The 20834-nt window shown below is 37.1% G+C and overlaps 1 protein-coding gene across 4 annotated transcripts in view; it reads right to left on the bottom strand.

Annotated features, from left to right (window-relative positions):
* Positions 1–423: 423 nt before the first annotated feature.
* The window catches only part of FKTN (fukutin), a 57028-nt gene continuing 36617 nt past the window's right edge, over positions 424–20834 (bottom strand). For all 4 annotated transcript variants that reach the window (XM_074361934.1, XM_074361937.1, XM_074361935.1 and 1 more), the window contains 2 exons: positions 19628–19755; positions 424–6021 (listed from right to left, as the gene is read on the bottom strand). In XM_074361934.1, coding sequence (XP_074218035.1) covers positions 5808–6021; positions 19628–19755 — 342 coding nt within the window. In that variant the 3' untranslated portion in view covers positions 424–5807. The remainder of the gene's footprint in view (positions 6022–19627; positions 19756–20834) is intronic.

Here is a 20834-nt window from a genome sequence, read left to right as displayed (position 1 = left end):
ATGTGTTTATTATTTTACCCAAACCATTTTGTCTTGATTACTGCATTAGTTTGCTTGGGCTGCCTGACAAACTGAGTATCACAGACCCGGTAGCTTAAAACAGAAATTTATTTTCTCACAGTTCTGGAGGCTAGAAGTCCAAGTATTGGCAGGATTGGTCTCTTCTGAGGGCTTCTTTCCTTGGCTTGTGGATGGCCATCTTCTCCCTAAATCTTCCCATGGTCTTCTCTCTGTGCCTGTCTGTATCCTAATCTCTTCCTATAGGGACACTATTCATCTTGGATTAGGCCCACCCACATGATTTATTTTACCTTAATTTTAGAAGTACTGTACTGGTGGCAAGATTACTATCTTACTAGGTTGTTTATGAAATTTAGTGGCTGTTATTTCCACTTCCAGCTTCAAAAATAAACACAAAACATCTCAAGTGATTAGAAAAATTTTATTCATCATCTCAAACTGGATTATATATTACAAATTCTGATCAAAATAAAAATATTAAAGGTATTTTCAGTAGTACCACAAAACTATTTGTACCTGAAGATAAAATCAAGGGTAAACTGGTAAACATACACTGAAATTTACTCATGTTTAAAATATCACTTTGTTTAGAAAATTCACAAACATGTTTTTCTGGTTATGATGTGGGACCCACAGGTAGCTACATATGACTTTCATTTATCAAACACATGAACTATTCCCCATGCTCTGAATGAGTCATCAGAAGGCTAAAAAAATTTCGTTATTTTTTAAAATGGTACATGAGACAGTAGTTTATTGTTTTATAGAACAAAATACAGTACTTCTAATTCTCATACTGCCTTTCAACCCCACTGTGAAAGTTGCTCATAAGCACATAGCCGTTTGGCTGGCTCATAGGTTCCTACATAATATCGGCATTGGGTTGGGTTGGGGGATGGCAAGGAAGGCATTCTGAGACAGAAGTTCTGAGAATATAGAAGCAGAGATTTCTCTTTAGAAATATGTATACTTTAGCACAGGTCCTGTACAAAAGGTATCACTATTGAATTGGTCTGTTGACTTATAAACTATAACCAGGATTTCAGTCTGCTTTGGAGCAGCTTGTTTGCTTATTTGTTTGTTTGTTTACTTAATGGAGGGACTAGGGGTTGAACCCAGGACCTCGTGCATGCTAAGCATACACTCTACCACTGAGCTATCTCCTTCCCACTGGAGCAGCTTAAAATAGCGTAATAGCATCACATACCCTGTCGATTCTTGCCTAGTTGAGATAGAAACACAAATCTAGGCAAAGAAGGTAGAAGTGAGTGTTTTCAGTTCTCCTTTATTAATACTGACACAGGCATTCATCAGTATGGATACTTAAATGAAATCAAGTATTCCAGGTTCTCTCCCCTTCCAAATCATGGTTTATGTCTGATTTTGGCTAGGCAGAGATTTACTAACAAGGAGGTGAGGGTCTGCCTCCAGGAAAAGCTAGAAAATTGAAAAAGAAGTCCAGGGCAGAGTGGGCACCAAACCTAGGGCAGCACAGAGAGTGAGCTGCTTGGGACCCAGGAACTAGGTAGCATATGGCATGGCATAAGGAGACCCTAGAAGATAACACCGTGACCAATAAAATGAAAATACATGTTCTATTCAGAGAAGCAGGCAACTTGGTAATATCTCTGAATTCATAAACCATACAATTTGTCCTTTGCCTTGTTACAATAAAACAATTTTTTCCCTAAGCAAATTCAGTCATGAATTCATTCATTCAGCAACTTACTTGTGAGTAAGATTGTGTCCTACCATAGTTTCTTTAATCCCATTTGAAGAATAATTTTAAAAAGGACTTGAAAGTAAGAAATGGAACATTTTTTGAGTACTCACCTGATCCTAGATCTGACATTAAGCACTTTATATTTCATTTAATTCTAACCAAAAACCCTTAGAAGTATCCATCATTTCCCCAAGTCACTCATGTGGAACTTGAGGCCAGGAGGGCCCCCACCACAAATTCCACACAGTGAAGCTGGGATTCCAACTCACGCCTAATTCAAAAGTTTGCAGCCCTTTTATGTTAACATGCCACTTTCCCTAAGTAAGATGTCAGAGGTGACTAGCCTGGGTCCTAATGACAGAGAAAGAGGAGGAGGAAACAAAAACAGCCACCGCAACTTTCTTCAGAGAAATCTTTTTGAGTGGTCAGGAACTAGAGTTTCCTCCACGTTTTAAAGTGTTTACAAATGATGATTACATGTTAGAAGGTGGGAACACGGCACTTTCTCTGACAGTAGGTTTTGAGGGGAAATTTCCCCTGGGTATTTGTAACACTGAAAATGAAAGAACTGTTCATTTTCCAGAAGGTGAAACTAGGGGGAGACTTAGGAACACTTGAAGCCTTAGGCTTTTGACACTGGGTGAGAGTTCAGGCTGGACTGTGGGAATTCATTCCCACTGTGTTTCCCAGATGCAGCTCTGGTCCCCAGCCTCTAAACCCCTGCTTTCCTATCTCACATCTTGCTCTCCTGTGTGCCATTTGAAGCTTTGTAGCCTGTACAGCTAGAAACAATGGTTTATGGTCAGAAAGAAAAAAATAAATAAGTGAGCACAATCTATTCTCAATTACTTGCATCCATAAGAGAGTATCGATAAAGAGGAAGAGAACGCACCCTTCAGAAATGGGCACTTAGCAGACTGATCCTAATATTAAGAGTATGATGGTCAAAGGCTGATGCCTCCAAACATGAACGGTTTCACGTTTTGGAGATGAGGTATTTTTCAGATAAAGGTATGACGACAGTGTAAGCATTTTGGACGAGAAAGAAATACTCCTCCTTTGTTGCCTCAGGCTCTCAATCTGAGCAGAAGATATTAAGTGGGGAAAGGCAAAAACATCCTGGAAGCTCCTCTGTCAAGCATGTCAAGCAGGGTTAAAGATGCTGTGGTGTGATCGATGAAACACTCACGTGCTAGAACTCATGGTTCTCTTGAGTGAGGGCCTCAACTGCTTCTTGCTCAAATCACTCCTTTCTGTTCTTTTTCATTGAGCCATAAAATAAATGTTGCAGTGAGGCCCCCTCTGGCTTTTAAGATTCAAAAGCTGGATGATTTTCACCTGAGTGCTAACTTGTTTTGGGGGGAATGGTGGCAGACATTCTGCCATCTAGTGGTCATATTTCAGGGTTTGTCCCACTGCCCAGCTTCTCAGGGATACTCAATTTGGAGAACTGAGGTTTAACTCGAGGGTCCAGAGGTCAGCAGCTGCAGCAGAGGAGAGAAGGACAGTGCTCCCTGCTTAGAGAAGGTCCGAATGGCCACCTGGCTGTCAACTGAGAAGTTGTCTATCTTGTCTCTCAGGACCTCTCTGGGAACATCCATGGGTGCCTAGCTTCCTACAAGTTAATATAAGAAGTTTTCTCCTGGCAAGGCAGGCAAACTGTACCTGGAAATGGTCAGATTAGGAGAATTATTGTTGGAATAGTCACGTGAGGAAAGAAAGGTGATCTGATGAGGTGTTGATGGTGGAGCCAAGGTCTGTGGACACTGAGCAGAGTGTAATGGTTAAGGAGCATAGGATGAAGTATAACTGAATCTGTATCAGAGCAAGCCTGGTCTTCAGAGTTTGGGAAAAGGTTTCATTCTCCCAAGGGAGGGTAGGACCCAAGATCTGAAGCCTGTGAAACCAGAATACAGTCAAAAAGGTGTTCTTAGAGTGGTCTATGGAGGGAAGGATTTGGAACCTCTGTCAATGCGGCCAAGAAAGCTTAGATTTTTGAACACTTCAAGACCTTGGACTCCAGGGACATATAAAAAAATAATAATAATCTAAATAGGGTATGAGCAAGACCCCCTGGAAAACAGTGGGAGTCCCAGTTTGAAATGGGCAGAAACATGTAGTTTATGCACTTTTGGACACTAAGCATGAGCAAATGGTCCTCACGAAACAGGGTAGATTTTGCTCAGGAACACTAGTATTTATTTGTTATATTTTTTTCAACCATGAAAAAAAATTAGGTTCAGCTATTTAGAATTTGGGTCTGATTCCTATGGGCTGATTTTGTAGCAAAGAGAAAGCTCATTACAATGGCCTGTCATCTGGGGACAAGTTTACTCGTAATCTATAAAGGTCCCTGAAAACGTTATGTTATTTATGAAAAGACCTAATAACTATTCACTGAAAGCTCATCCTAAGAGAGGAAGGTCACTGGTTATCATTTATCGAAAAAGTTTTGTTGTTTTTAGAATTTGGAGTGGGTTAGCTGTAGGTTGTAGGTTTCCCCAGCTCTGTTCTTGGGAAAACCATCAGCCCATTCTCTCGGACCTTCTGGTTTCCATTTCTGACATCTGCATTATCCTCTAGTTTTAGAGGGAAATCTGCCAATCTGGTCCACAAAGTAGTCGTAAGCAGCCTAGATACAATGCAGGACTTAGCTTCCTTTCCTGGAGAAAGAAAAAGGTAGCAGTGCTTACTGTACCTACATGTTCCTCCCCCTGTCACTCAGAATACATAATTACAGTGACTCTTGAAGAGATGGGGAGACACAGCCATCTCAGCCCACTCAGGGATGAGTGGAAACTGGAGGGTTTCAGAGTGGGTGGAACTTGATAAAGTAGGGATGTCTGAGTTCTTGCCCCATCAACAGTCAATAGACAGAACAACTAGGAATGGATACAAAGTTTACAAACACTATGATCTGGGGTGGGGGACAGCTGTCAGGTTTGCCATTTATCTTCACTTTGCAGTCCTGATGTAGTGTTGGAAAAGGAGAGGGAACAGGTAGGTTTACATACCATTTAAACTGGTTTACAGACCGTAAGTGAAAGATATGGAGCTGTAATTGATGAATGAGTAAGCTGGAGGGCACATTTAGAAAAATTAGAGGTATTTCTATTAATATTTTAGTGTTAACATTAAAATTGGGAGTACAAGGATTATAAACTCAGAAAATAGCAAATGTCCATGAGTTGCTCATATTTTTACCTACTGATCAAGAATGAAATAAGGGAGATAAGTTTTATGAAATCACAACCCTTTCAAAATCATGTCTGGTAGCGTGGTCTCACTTGAGTGATTTGTCAACAAGTGCTATCAGAGGTCAATGAAAATATTCTCACAGTGGCTGGAAACTTCAGCATCACACAAGTATAAGCTTTCTTTTCACTTCAGATATGAAAACAGAAGGTCTATGGAATTGTACGTATCTTTGACAAGGCTAGAAACCAGCTCTCATTCTCTTATACTATGCCCTGTGCTCTGAATCAATCCCACATCAGGTTGCCCGCTGCTTGTAAAATGAATCTGCTAGCATCTTTTCTTGACGTCACCTGACATCTGTTCCCTTGAACGTTAACTCAGCCTCCACAACCTTAAAGGTAGCACCAACATACAAGCTTAAACGAGTTATTATTTTTTTTTTTTACTAGCATATCCTTCCTTAGCTGTGCCTGGCAAGCCCATCTTCCAATACAAACATCTAACATTCTGAAAGCACTTACAGAACACATCATATTCTATATAAGCTCTTCAAAGGATGAGGGTGTCTCTGTCAAAGGAAAACTGGGGTGCTTACCAAAGGGAAAAAAAAGAGGCAGGCATCTGGATCATTCATCTCTGCTTTTCCACTGTAACCTAGCATTGTACCTGACACATGGTGACTCCTTAATAAATGTAAAATGATGGAATTAAATCAGATGGCTCAGGAGTTAGGACTCCCTCTGTGTCTTCGAACTTGTAATTTTTCTTTGGCTCCTACTCACGTTTGACAAATAGACATCCATCTTTTTAAACAGTCATCTACCTTTTTTGCAGGAGGGGAGTTCTACCATTGCAACCTGCTGTCTCAGTACAACTGGATAACCTCATCCCACTCAGAAATAGGCCAGATTCCATTGGGCTGCACATTGGGGGGAGAGTGCTTCCAGTCCCATGTCTTCACAGGAATCTTCCAAGTCTTACCATAGTTGGCTTCGATGTACTTGATGGTTTCACAGGGCACATGAACCTTCATGTCTACAAACTCAGTCCAGCACAGAGTAAACTTGGGAAACAGGTATCTGTAGCAAAAAGGCAATGCAGAGAGGAGTTAGGCTTCAGCAGCAGCAGTTTTAGCTAAGGACCCCACTGCTGGTGTACTGTTGGCCGAAGGACAGTCCTCTTCCACTAAATAGCTTTGGGGATAGGTAGAGGGGACCTTTTGTTGTTTTTGACTATCCAGTGTCCCTTTCCTCTTCCCATGTTAAAGCACCTGGTATCCCTTCCCTATTTCCAGCTCATTAAGTTTCAGGAGGGGCCGACCCCACTCCTAGGCTCCAGAAACTGGTTAAAAAAACACTTAGGCGTAACCAGTAATTTATAGTGATTGGATCAGGGATGGGAATTTATACAAATTAGGCAAATGAAAGTCAGCCTTGGAATTTCTTTTGGAAGATTGAGGGAAGAAGTGTTCTTTTTCTGAGGCTTCTAAGCTGGTAGGATGGAAGCTGAGCACTACTGGTGGGTAAGACCCTCTATGTTGGATTTTGAGCAAAGGTTCACAACCCCTCCAGCCCTTTCCCTCCCCACCACCCACAAATGCAGGAAAAGAGATTTAATGCTTGGGTGTCCTGCACTTCAACAATACTTCTCTTAAAGGAAACAGCTATACAAACCACCTTCTTCCAGCCCTGCCTTTTATTTTATCCCCATTTTTATGTCTCTTCTCAGCCCCAAACCTACTTTTTTCTTGCTTATTTTTAATAGGTTACGCATCATTAAATCCTCATGAAATTCAAACTGCTAATAAAAGAAACTAACTGAAGAACACTAAAATAAACAGCACACATGCAAGGTGAAATCTTTTCCTTCACAGCGTGGACTGCTCAGGGAATCAGAGCACGCATGACTCCAAGCTGTACTCCCAGCCTTCCCCTTGGTTCCATCCCTCGTGTGAACCCACCTTTTTTTTGCCTTTATTTCTTTCATATCAAATGCTGAAGAATATCTCCAAGTTAGCCCAAGGAATATTAGTTAAAACGAGTTTAACTCAATTTACAGCACAATTACTCTGATTGGTAAATAAGTTTCAGAAATCATACCAAAACATGTCTCTTAAAGGTACTCTGGATCAGCAGATGAAATTCTATGCATTACAAGGGAAAGCTAAAACTAGCAGGTTTTTTAGACTTGAGTTTATATTATAGCCCTATATTCTGTGTTGCTGTTTTCTGAGAAATGGTTTTTCTCTTCACAACACGGGAAGAACTTTCAGTTATGAGATTTGAAGTGGCAATAGCAGATATCACAGAGATTTAAAGTATCAGAGGATTAAAGAAAAAAGGAACAGAGAAAAACCAGATGCCAAAGTGTAATCATACTGTAGAAATGGGATCTCACTGGGATGTTCTCCAAGGAAAGGTCACTCTCATATATTTGGCTTTTGAGTATCATATTTTACCGCCAGATGAACATGAAGCCATAGATGAAAATGAGAGGCTGAACAAATTCTAAAGAAAGCAACAAGTCCCTTCTACCCAAACCAATGGGTGCTGGCAGTTAATAGACAATCCCAGCTGGCTTCTGTGAAAAGAAGGCCACAGCACATCTCAAAGCTGAGGAAGAAATAGGATACAGCATAGCTCCACCATCTGCTGGTCCCAATTTTACTCTGCACACTCATATTCATGGAATTGCTTATTTTGTCATCAGACATATCCATCCATCACCAGCCGTCACCCTCCCCAATCAGATGCTGGTCAGCAAAATGTCCACCTGTCCCACCCTATCAAGTTGACACACTGAAGTTGAAATGAGGCAGAAATCATGGTCTATCTCATAATACAGGCCAAGAAACTTCTCTCTTAAATATTAGCCCCGGCAGTCTCATCAAAGAGGTGAAAGAAAGAAAAATCACAGGTTCAGGACAGATAGGGTGGGGGTGAGAATACTACAGATTTTATAAAGGTCTTTATAAAATGAAATGTTAAAAGCTTTCATTGAACAATGAAAGGTTTATGAACAAAAACAAAACATTTAAAATATACAAACAATGTTAAAATGACTCAAAGGCAATTCAAATGTTAATTTTTGTTCCTAAATAGAAACATCCCTAAACTCTTTGTGGTTTTCTTTTCACCAAATAATTTTCAGTCCTCTCAGCAAAAAGAAAATTCCAGCTTCCTAGGAGAAGGGGAAGATAAACCATAAAATGTGAAAACTGATTGTAAAATGGGATTTGTGGAGAGGAAGCGGGGGGAAGGGGGTGGGGAAGTGAATCAGAACAGCACATGCCATGTACTCTGTCCAGGTTACCAGTTAATAACGACTGAGACTAAAATACACCATGGGTCTGCAACGTTACCTTAACTTTTAAAGCCAAGATTAAGTCCTGCTAAGCAGCTTGTACTTCAAAGCTCTGAGATAGGATCCAAAATGTGAAGAGACTTAAATTATCTAAGCAACCCCAAATTAGAATATAAATTCAAGGGATCTTATCACATATACAAAAAGTCCTTCCACTCATTTTCTAGTTCATACGACTTTTACTTCATTTTTTTTTTTTACAAAAAAAAGCCAGTAGTCAGAATTATGAGTTAATTAGAGTAGACCATTTTTTCCCTCACAAACATCCTTAAAATCTGTAAAACTACTTATTGGTGGTTGGATAAAGTAATTTCATCGGTTTAATTGTACAGCCTTTAAACATTATTGCTAAATGAAAACACTGTTTTTATTGCTAGGAGTTAGCTAGGCTAGGTGAGATAGAGACACCATCAATTAGAACTAAATCTGACCTTTTTAAACACAGTGCATTAGACTCTGGAGTTGGAACAGCAGAGCCATTTTTTTTTAAACAAGAATTTCCTGCAGAACAACACAAGTAGTTTATTCTCATTAACAATTTCATCTCTTAACTCTGAATTTCTTTTCCTTGTGTCATTCCAGTGCCTAAGCCCTCTAGCATACTGCTTAATAAAAGAAGGGACAGCACACATTTTCTTTTTCTTCTGATTTTAATAGAAAGGCTTCTAAATTTTTATTAAATACAATCGCTCACTAGGTTTTTGTTATATTCCTTTTATCTTCATCAGGTTAAAGAAATTTCAGATCCCTTTTATTCTAAGTTTATTGAAAGGCCTTTTGTTGTTGTGAATTATGAAATCATGTACTTTTTTCTCCCTCTAATCTTTAATCCTTTAGTGTTGAGAATTACACTAATACATACTATAAAATTTTATTCATTTGTGTTTCACTTAGGATATTTTCATCTGTGTTCACTAAGACAGTAATTTCCCTTAAAATTTTTTTTGGTACTGTCCAAGTCCAGTTTTGCTGTCAGTCATCAAAAGAAATACTTAAAAGTAGTTTTCTCTTTTCCTTTTTCTCCCAAAGTAAGTTTATAGTATAGGGAATAATCCATCCTGTGAAGGCATGGTAAAACTTTCCTGTAAACTTTCTAGGCCTTTTGGTGGGGACAAGAAGGGGAAAGGAAGATTTCTGATTAGTAAGTCAATTTCATTAATGAGTGTAGGTTATTTAGAGCTTCCTGAGTTGATTTTGATATTTATATTATTTCCAGAAAATTTCACCCTTTTCATTTTTTATCTAATTACTAAAGACTGTTGTCTTAGTATTTTGTTTTGAGTCAGTGTAACACAGTTGAGAGCATAAACCCTAAAGTCAGACATCCTAGGTTTGAGTATGGAATATTGCCCTTAATTTTACTTTTTTTTGGAATCAATCTTGCTAGATGTGTTCACTAGTTTTGTAGTTTATTTTTTTAAGAACCAGCATTTGGACTTGTTGATCTTTAATGTTATTTGTTTTTTTATTTCATTAATTTCTTCTCTTGGCTTCTTTCCTTCACTTTCCTTAGGTTGACTGTACTGTTCTTATAATTTCTTCAGCTGGATGGTTAATTTTTTTAAATCTATTTTTTCATACTTATTGCTTTGAAGGCAACAAGTTTACCTTTATTCTTTTAACCTCATGCTACAAGTTTTGATATGTAGTACATTCATTATCTTTTGAGTCTTAAGACTTTTGTAATTTCCACTATGATCTCCTTTTTAATTCATTAGTTAATAAAGAGGGCACTTTAAAGTTTCCACACATTTTAATGATGTCTTTTAACTGCTGATTTCTAATTCAGTTCCATTGCGTACATACAATGCCATTTTCTGAGATAATCACGTAGGTTTTTCCCTCTAATCTGTTAATGTGGAGAATTACACTCACACACACCCTCCACAAGATTTTTATTAATGCCTTCAAATGTATTGATTGCCTTCATGTTGTAGTATATGATCAACTTTTACAAATGCTCCATTTATAGTGGATAAGAAAGAATATTCACCATTTGCTGGATGAAAACTTTTATACATAGCAAATAAGCCAAGCCTGTTAATTGTATCCATATCTTCAATATTTTTACTAATTTCTTCTTTGCTTGAACTAGCAGGTTTTAAAAAGTATATCAAAATTTCCCACCATAATTGTGGACATGTCAAATATTCAGTAGAATTTCAACAGTTTTCAATTTATATATTTCGAGGCCATATTGTTAGTCATAAAGGTCATCAATGTTATTTCTTCTTGATGGTCTGTTTCTTCGAAAAATTATGTAGTGGGCCTTTTAATCCTTTAATATTCTTCCCCCACCGCCCCATAAAATTCTATTTTGTCTGATACTAAAATTACAGCACAGTTTTCTTTGGTTAATAATATTGGGGTCTATTTTTTCCATCTCTGTAATTTTCAACCTTCTTGTGTGATTCTGCCCTAGGTGTGTCTCTTCCAAGCATTTTATAGCTAAATTTTGTTTCCTATCTCATTTTGATAATTTGTCTTTTTATAGGTTAGTTTAATCTGTGAGTATTTATTAATAAATTATGTATTTGAATATATTTTGAATGCTAGAGCCAGACTGCCTGGGCTTAAATCCTGTCTTCACCAATTATTAGTTATATGACCTAGGTCAATCTCTTTGCACTTTGACCTCTTCATTTATAAAATGAGGGTATTAGCAGTACACCTCAGAGAGATGTCAGCATAGAATGCATAAAGTGCTCAGAATGAGTATCTCACACATACACAGTAAGTTCTACAACAGTGCTCTTTTATGATTATTTTTACGTTTTCAGTTTACCATACTTTTTCTTTGACTCATTTTTCCTACTTTCATTTGGATTGATAAAGGTTTATAAAAATTTTTGTTTGCTTGTTTGAAAGTTTAAAATAATTTCTATCAAGTAGTAATTACTGTTTATAACACTTATCATTTTTTAACGTACATACTTCACTACAGCATTTTCTAATAAAGACTAAATGTAAGCAGAATCTCTATCTTCTTCCTAAACATGGGACTTAGTATATACTTTATTCTTTGAACACTTAACAAATCACCTCTTTCTCAACTTATTTTTAATACATTGTCTTTTTTTTTTTTAAAAAAAATAAAACAGGCAATGGCTAATAAATTTACTGTCATATTTTATCCATTTCTGTGTCGACCATTATTTGATAAATATCATGTCTTCCTCCTGGGTTCTTTATTAATTTTTTTAAAGTATTTTATTTATTTATTATGGTCTTTTAAAATTATTTTGGTGGGGGGAGGTATTTGGGTTTATTTATTTTTTGGAGGAGGTACTGGGGATTGAACCCAGGACCTCATGCATACTAAGCATGCGCTCTTCCACTTAAGCTATACCCTCTTCCCTCCCTTTCTAGGTTCTATAATAGATACTTAAGTGTGGATATGTGAAACATAAACTTTTTTAGTCTTCATACATTTGTAAATGTCTTCATCTTGACCTTCCTCTTCAGTATTAGTTTTAACTGTACATAACATTCTGAGTTGACAGTTTTTTCTCCTCAGCTTTTGGAAGACGTTATTCCACTGTCTTCTGTCCTCTACTGTTGCTGAGATATATTTGCTTTCCCTTCAGGAGCAATCTATTTTCTCTGAGAGCCTGTAAAACTATTGGTTTTGATATTATAGTTTCCTTAAGAAGTATCTAAAGGTAGATGTATTATGTATCCTGTTTGTCCTTAATTTTGAAATTCTCTTTAAATACTATTTCTCTTTCATTTACTCCATTCTCTTTTAGCTTAGCTGTATCTTTTAGACATACTCATCATTGTGTTTGGATCAAAGGGAATGTGGCTAAGTGAGGAATTACTGTGCCACATTAATTATAAGTCATCAGCATCAGTTTTGTCCATCGTTTTCTAAGCATTTCTAAGAATCAACTGTTGAAAACCAAAATTACAACATGTGACTAGTATTTTTTTTAACTATCTCTTCCATTAAACCTCTCACAATCCCACCACAGATTATACAGAAGCAAAAGGGATAATAAAGGAATGGCTAACATACTTCTCAGAGCCTGGGCTAGAATATAGTCTCTCTGAGGTCTGTCTTTATTGATCCCATACGCCACTCCTGTCCCAAATTCCTAACATAATCTATCTATCTATCTATCTATCTATCTATCTATCTATCTATCTATCTAATATATACATATATATAGCATATACATCTTATAAAATTCTATCCACTGAACCTTGTTTTTCCACTGACTTCCACTGTAAATTGAGTAATTCCATCTATCCTATTGACAAGCTCTGCTATGCAATCTCCATAGGAAGAACTAGTGAACTAGAAGAAATTTATGTCATCAATGAGTAGACAAATTAAAGCTTGTATGGATAGTTACCATTCAACACCTGAATGCACATACATAATGGCCTTATCAAAAACTATTCACTTAAAGCACGCCTGAAACTATTCTTTAAGGCCAGAGGACAAAGCCTCAGGACATTTTTATTTCTACTGCGTAATTTTCAAAAACTACATCTATAGCTCATCAACAAGTAATTAGACTCCAGCTGTACTTGCTTTGTCTCAGACAATTTTTGCAGGATTTCTTTTGGATATAGTAGACAATGAAAAAAGGAGATTAAGTTGTAATTTCAAATTTCATACTAAATATAAAAGGCTTCTTTTATTTCGATCTCAGATTACCCCATTTGTCCAATCAGATGCAAAAGGCTCCACGTTTATCCCTGCCATTAGGTCTGTCTTGATAGAATTCATGCCTTCTGGTACCAGATATCCTCCTGTTTCAACTCATGATCTTGAGCTCTTTTCTCTTTGCATCAATTTCCTAAGTCATAGAATTTTTTTTCTTTTTCAACCTTCTACATCAACTTTTTGGAGATGCAATTTACACATGATGAAATGCACCCATTTTAAGTTTTGACAGATGCATATACCTGTGCAACCACTACAATAATCAAGCTGTAGAACATTTCCAACATCCTGCTTCCCAAAGCTCCCTGTGCTCTTTGGCAGTCATGCAGTCAATCCATCCTGGCCCCTGGTGAGCAATGACCTTATTACATTCTCAATTGGTTTTGCGTGTTTTACAATTTCAAATAAATGCAGTTACACAGTATGTACTCTTCCCATCTGACTTCTTCCACTTAACATAATGTTTTGGAGATTCAGCTACATTACTGCATGTATCAGTAGCTGACTCCTCTTTATTTTTGAGTAGTATTCCATTGTTTGAACAGACCATGATTTGTTTATTTGGTCACCAAAAGATGGGCATTTGGGTTGTTCCCATTTTTTGGCTACTATGAATAAGACTGTTAGGAACATTTGTATAGAAGTCTTTTAGTGAAAATTTGATTTTTTTCTCTCAGGATACTAACTTATAGAATCCCTTGTAGAATTATATTCAAACAAGAAAATATATTACAGTCTTAAAAAATATAATTTACTTCACATAAGTGAAAGGCCTGCTATTTATTCATTCTGAGGTAATCTTTTCTTAAAAAAACAAATACAGCTCACTATATAAAGAACTGCCACTTCTATACATTGTATAAGTATACAATTACCATATAACATGCATTCAACATTCTTCCCTCCATGGTTTGGAGGTGTAATTAAGGAGACCTAAGACATAATCTACATGTTGTAAAATATAAAGATATAAACAGAGTAGGAAACATGACATCACTTTTAGAAAAGACGATGTTTTAAATGCACTCATGTAAAGAAATTATTCAAATTAGCCTTTTTGGCTTCACATCTGTACTAAAAAGTGTTTTACAAATGTATTTTTTGAGAGCTAACTATGGACACATAGTATCTAATCTATAGAGCTGAGAGAACCCATGAGTGGTGATTCAATAACTAACTCTAGTCTTTAACTTCCTGTGAAGCAGTGACAGAAAACTGGGGTGACTTAACTTTATGGCTTTGAGTCTCTAAAGGTGCTAGGTTGGATCAAATCATCAATCCAGTGTCACCCTTTCATCTTAAGGAAACACCTAACTGTAGACTGCACCTAAGAGGACCTGATCTTAGTTTCAAGTAGGGCTCAGGTCTCACTCGGCCTGACAGATTTACCAGGACTGATTCTACCTATAACTTAGAAAGGACAGACAAATCAGCAAAAGTACCCAAATACAGCATAAGAGAGATAAAGGGTAAAAAACCTATGGAAAGTCAGAGGAAGGGAGATTATTTCCAGTTAGAGGTCCTGAGGGGCAACTTCAGAATGGAGGCAACTCAGTGCCCTTGAAGGGAAGAACTGGGGCATGTGGTGATGTATGAAAACCTGGTACTACTAGTGACGTACTTAAAATCTTGGACTAAAATCAAGTTTCAAAAAGCCTGGTGTCTAAACGCAACGTGGTATCTTGGATTAGATTCTGGAGCAGAGAAAGGACATTAGTAGAGAAACCAGTGAGGTACAGATAATGTATAGAGTTCAGTTATTTGTAATGCACTGAGGCTAGTTTCTTGGTTGTGACAAGTGTACACGGTAACAATATGTTAACATTAGGGAAACTGGGTTACTGCATTCAGAAACTCATCTGCATTATCTTCATAACTTTTCTGTAAATCTAAAATTATCTCTAAAATTATCACAAAATTAAAAGTTTATTTTAAAAAAATAGGGAGGAGAAAAAGGCAAGTAGAATAAAGCATGCTGACAAAGAAGCCTGAGGAGGCCTGTACAGCTGCAAAGAGCGTTAAGGAGTCAAAGGAAAAGCAGGACAATATAGTCTTGTACTTTTACTCGGATCAGAACACGGCCCACTTACTTCTCTATTTCTCAGGCAACACAATCAAACAATAGTAATAATTCCACTTCTAGGAATCTAGTCAAAGAAATAATCCCTAATAAAGCTTTCACTTTATGTACAAAGACGCTAATAGAATTTTTTAATACTAAAAAAATGGGAACAATCTAAATAGAAAAATACTTCAGTAAACCCACTATTAGACCTTTCTCTATAGTCCTCCTAAGTCTACCTAACAAACTTCTCTCTTTTTATGCCACACACCCTTGCTGTTGTTTCTAGATAGAGTAGATTTGGTATCTTCACTATTCATGACACCTACTTCAATTACTGAATTGCTGATGGAGTACTTCAGGATGTTTTATGGTCTAGATTAGGAGATCCTTGAGAGCAGAAACTAAGTTACATTGACATCAGAATCCTTAGCACATAGCAGTTAGTAAATAAACTTTGCAGAAATGATATGTTAAATTATACTGGAGCCACACTTCGGTGACTCCAGTACCAAAGAAGACAAACCTGAATTTTTTGAAGATCTATACAATAAGCAGAAACTGCATGTATCAGAAGGTCTAAGGAACCCACAACTAGCCCCAGGCGTAGTGGATTTCCTGTTAGAGGATACAGAGGTAGCTGTATTACTCTGACAATGTCAATAAATAGAAGGGCTATTTTCACAGAGGGAGAATTAACACTATGATAGAGATCATGGTGACACTAACATTGGGTGTGGGTAAGAATATGGGCTCTGAAGTGATATGGCCCAAGGTCTGAGTCTTAACTCTGCCTTAATTTCCTCATCCATGAAATGCAGGGGATGATAAAACCTCCCTTATAAACTTGTGGTGAGGGTTAAACGAGGTGATGCATGTAAAAGCTTGGCATAGTGCATAGCACATGGTAAATATTCAATAAAAGTTAATTTTTATTATTACCATTATTATTGCCTCTACTTACATCAGCTGATTCAGATGGGAAGGAAAGAAATAACCCAAAGAAATCTGGGCAGCATCTGTAAGAACTGTGAAGTTGTGGAATGAAAATTTCACATTCTGGAGGCATGGTTAATATATTCATCACTTTTTATTACTGGTGATTAGAACTTGGAGGAGAAAAATAAGTATTTAAAAATTTAGACAATATTTTAAAATGCAATTCAGATTTTAGGTGAAGGAACAGATTTAGACTATGAACTGAAAATGGAGGGAATATGAGGCCTGGCAAGAAAATGCTTGCCCAGAGTAACTAATCCAAGATACCCCTGTGCTGGAAGTGCTATGCTTTGTGCCAGTGCAACACAGTGTACTAACAGTAACACGAGGCTAATACAGTAATGACAGTTGCAGCTGTAGCTAATACTTACACCTTACTTACTATGTGCCAGCTACTGTTACGCATTCCATGTATGAACTCATTTAACCTATTAACTCTTAGAAGAAAGCATTCAGGCTTAGAATTCAACAGGTCTAGAGTTAAATTTTGGCCCTACCATTCATGATCAGAGGATACTGAGCAAGCTATTTCACTTCTGTGAGCTTTAGTTTCCTCACATCTAACTGGGAGTGAGAATACCTAACCCACAGGGATACTGTGAGGATGATCTGAGATTATAAACATGAAGTACCTATCACAGTGCCTGGTTCCAGCAGATACCCTGGTAGCCATAGCTTAATCACTGCTATTAATATTGAAACTATTATTAAATCTTATAACCAAAAACATAATTCTGCAGGCAGAAAGAGTACAGTTTTGAAGGGGGAACTTTTTTTCCTTCCTTCCTGAGTTCAGCTTTTTTAAAAATAGTAAGCATTTCTATACTATCATTGTGCTTTTTCTCAGGATGATCTATACATGAATGAAAAGTAGAATATTATAAAGACAAAAAGACCCTTAGACTAGCTTTAAAGATTTTTTCCCCCTCTAGGAATAGTAGTGGTGAAAATTCTACAGTTCCTTAAAGTAAATAGTGCTGAAAAGAATGAAAATGGCATATGGCTGGGGGAAATCTTCCAAAGAAACTACTCTACACAACCACCCCCTGTTCTTTTCTCTGCCTTTTAAGGTCATGGTAACATGATAGAAAATCTGGGACTCACACCATCTGTCCAGACAGTTCTATCACTGCTCATTTCTCTCATTAAATAATCAGAACACTTCACACTTCCCAAACACTGCTACCATAAAGAGCAGTTAAAGCAGAATGAAAGAAGCTTTTCCTAGCCAGAGATGTACTGGTTAGAAATGCAGTTCTTTTGAGGTTTGACATGGGATCGTGTCCGTGAGAAGAAAGAAAACTAAGTCGAGGTAGAAAATTTAAGAATAACAGGATTATAATACAAGCTCTAGAAATTACCTTTCTTAGAACAAAGGTGACATTTTCATATGAGTTCTCTAAGAAAAGATGTGGCAGTTTAATACAGAGATAATTATACAGGTTTCTGATCTATAAATTTCTCATAAGACTAAAAAGAGGAATAGTTTTCTTCACTATTACTACTACTGTTGAGAATATTAATAATAGTGGCTAATAATTACTTAGCACTCAGGACATGCTTAATTATCTTCAAATTCTTTTTGTGTATTAAGTCACTTAGTTCTCAAAATCACTCTATATAGCAATTTCTATTATTACTCCCATTTTACACTGGAGGAAACTTAAGTACAGAGGTTAAATAACTTGCCCAAGGTAACATTATTGGTAAAATGGAGAGCTGGGCTCAAAAGCAAGCTGGCTCCATGCCTTTAATTTCTATGCTATACTATCTTATAGCTGGAAAAAAAAATGCCTCTAAGTTATATATTAAATTTGGCATCTTTATCATATTTTGAATAAGCAAACTATAGCTAAATGTCAGAAATCCATTCACCTAAGCCACAGTGAGAGTGCCAATTATATATTCATTAAGTTACTAATTTGTCTCATAATCAGCACTTACTCAGTATGACAGTGTTTGTTATCATAAAGCAAAATAATTTCTTATGATAAATAAGTTTCAAGAATATTCTCTGGGGTCACTGTCAATTTGGGGACCCTTTATGACATTAAGAAAAGGGTCTGGATTACTCTCAAACCTGCAGAACAAATTTAACCTCACACGGAGACTCCCTGCCTTCACATAAAGATTCAGCGATCCCAGTAGGGTGTGTCTATGTACCCAAGAGAAACCAGTCTGAGTTTGGAATTCCTCTTCTGTGCTAAAGAACATTCCCCACTGTGCCCAGTGGCTCAAGTTTATTCAATGACAGAAGCTCCAATCTCAGCTACTTGGTACTACTGAGGTAAGTTTGTACTACTGGCCACATAACCACCAAAAGAATGGCAATAATGATAGTAATCATATTAGCAATCATATTAACAGTATTAAATAATAACAATGGCAACCACCATTTGTTGATAATAAGTGCTAAGCGTGACGCTAAGGGCCTCATACTGTCAGGTATACTAGGGAGGCAGTGGGGGTAGTGATTAAAAATATGAACTCTAGAGACAGGCTGCTGTCTGACTCCTTCACCTGCTCACTGTGATGTTGCACAAATGACTTACATTCACAGGGCCTCACAGAGTACGGCTGTTATGAGGATTAGATGTGTCAGTACATGCTAAATGCTCATTGTTGTGTCTGACACACAGTAGTGCTACTCAAATTTAATGCATGAGGAGATTAATGTTCAGAAAAGCTCACGGCCACAGGTTAGGGTGAAGCTGAGGTTTCCCGGGTCTGCCTGACTTGAGCCCATGCTCTTTGGGTTCTCCTTCCCATTCATTCTCTCTGTCTCTCAGAACTGAAAATAGGCCAACTGTATCACAAAGGGTACAGAGTTCCTCTAATGTCATTTTTGTCTTTTGTCATCCAGGAGTTTGACTGTGGCAGCATTTAAAAAAATGTTCAAAATGCCAGTCTAGCATACTGTGTTCCATCAATTGATTCAGAATTGAGATACTCTACCCACTGCAATTTTCCATCTGAATCCAAGTGCCTTAAGATCATAATTGGCAGTGTCTTTCCTTTCTTGGTTGAACATAAAATAATGGTATATCTTACGATATCACCTTACGTTTGACGATACGGTCACTGTTAAGCCTGGTGAGTATCTTTTAAAGGATTAGCCCTAGGTCTCTGCTAAAGGCACTCCAGAGCCTGCTCAGCATTCATGACCTCAGCTCCATCCAATTCCAATTTCTTCAGTTAAACTTCCTTTCACCTTGACTATCTCCTTATCACTGACCCTTACCACTCCCATCAAATTATCAAGCTCCTACAGCTCTAACAGCCAATCAGTTTTGGCTCAGGCTCAGGGCTTGATTTTTCTGTTCCTTATTTTGGCTTTCCCTTTCTGATAACTCAAGGGTTTCTAATTGTAATGCCTATTTGGACTGACAAATCCTCATGGACTGTCTTTATAAGTAGTCCTCACTTCTTAAGCAAACCTGAGCTCTATGGGTAAGAAGAAAAAGAATCAGCCAACAGTAGAGCCTTGACAGTCTTGTTTTTTCCCCCTATTTTCGGTTACTTCTTGATTTCTACCTTCTGAAGTTATATCTATAGCCCTTTGTATAAGTACTTATCTGATTCATACTTAAATTTTTTTCCTGTTTTGGCCTGAGTGCCTCCATTCCACATATAGTCAGTCTCTTCATAGAAGAAAAAAATGTCAAGTTTTACGTCATCTTTTCCCTGGAATGATAGTTCCAAGCTGTCTTCCACCTAAGAGAAGATGAAAACCTTCACAGACTGAAACAAAGGAACTACTTTTTTTTAATTAAAAAAAGGTTCTTATTTTTATACAGTGAGAGAATAGGTTTTAAGATACTGTTTTTCAAATTGGAGCATCTCTGAAATTGGGATGCATCAGTAGTACATCATTGTTTGATTTCTTTCTTAAATGCATATAAAATAATGTTGCTTCTTACAACTGATGACAATTCAGAGTAAATGACTTATAGTATAGTTAAATTATCACTCTGCAGAACATTCTGTTCCTGAGCCCCCTTTCTAACTAAAGAAGAAAAAGAATCAAAGAAAAATTATTCCTTTTAATAACCAAGTAAAACTATCAGGAAGTAAATCTCTCATCACAATGAATAAATAAGTACTTACGTAAATGTAATACAGAAATCCATGTATCATGATATTATATACATGAAAAAAAGAAATAAAACCTAAAAATATGAGGAATTCTGAGGGCATTTCTGTAAGAAACTTACCCTACAAATAACTGTGTTCCCATTGTACTTGGTGCATCTGTCTGTTGCAGCACTAATCACTTACTCATTGTTTATGCATTTATTTGCTCCCAGTTAGACAGTGGACTCCTCAATGGTAATGACTGTACTTTATTCATTTTTGTGTCCCAGGTGCAGAGCACAGTGCCCAGCAGAATGAGGGTTAAGGAAACATTTGTTGATTGACTAGAGTTCTATTGCTTTAACTTTGATCTCAGGAAGATATTTTATCAAATTTTTAATTACACTAGAATGACTATGATGAGGGAAGTAATTCGCCAGGGACAAAACATACTTCTACTTCCTAGGAACAAGGAAATTAAGAGTAAGGTGATTGCTAGGAGTCATAGGCTTAGGGCATAGGAATCAAATTGTCAAAAGGAAATTTCATCTATGCCATGATGACCTATTCCTAGATGACCTCTGAGAAAACTGCTATGACCTAGGGCACGTAAAACAAACAAGAAATCCAAGTTCTATTTGAAATGGTTCTATATTTCTAATCCTTAGCAATCAATGTATTGTTTCGTGTTCATAATAATATGATGCCTAAGGGAACAT

This window comes from Camelus bactrianus, chromosome 4 (assembly GCF_048773025.1).
Source record: "Camelus bactrianus isolate YW-2024 breed Bactrian camel chromosome 4, ASM4877302v1, whole genome shotgun sequence".
NCBI classification, from domain to species: Eukaryota; Metazoa; Chordata; class Mammalia; order Artiodactyla; family Camelidae; genus Camelus; species Camelus bactrianus.
This window is presented reverse-complemented; position numbering and strand designations above follow the sequence as displayed.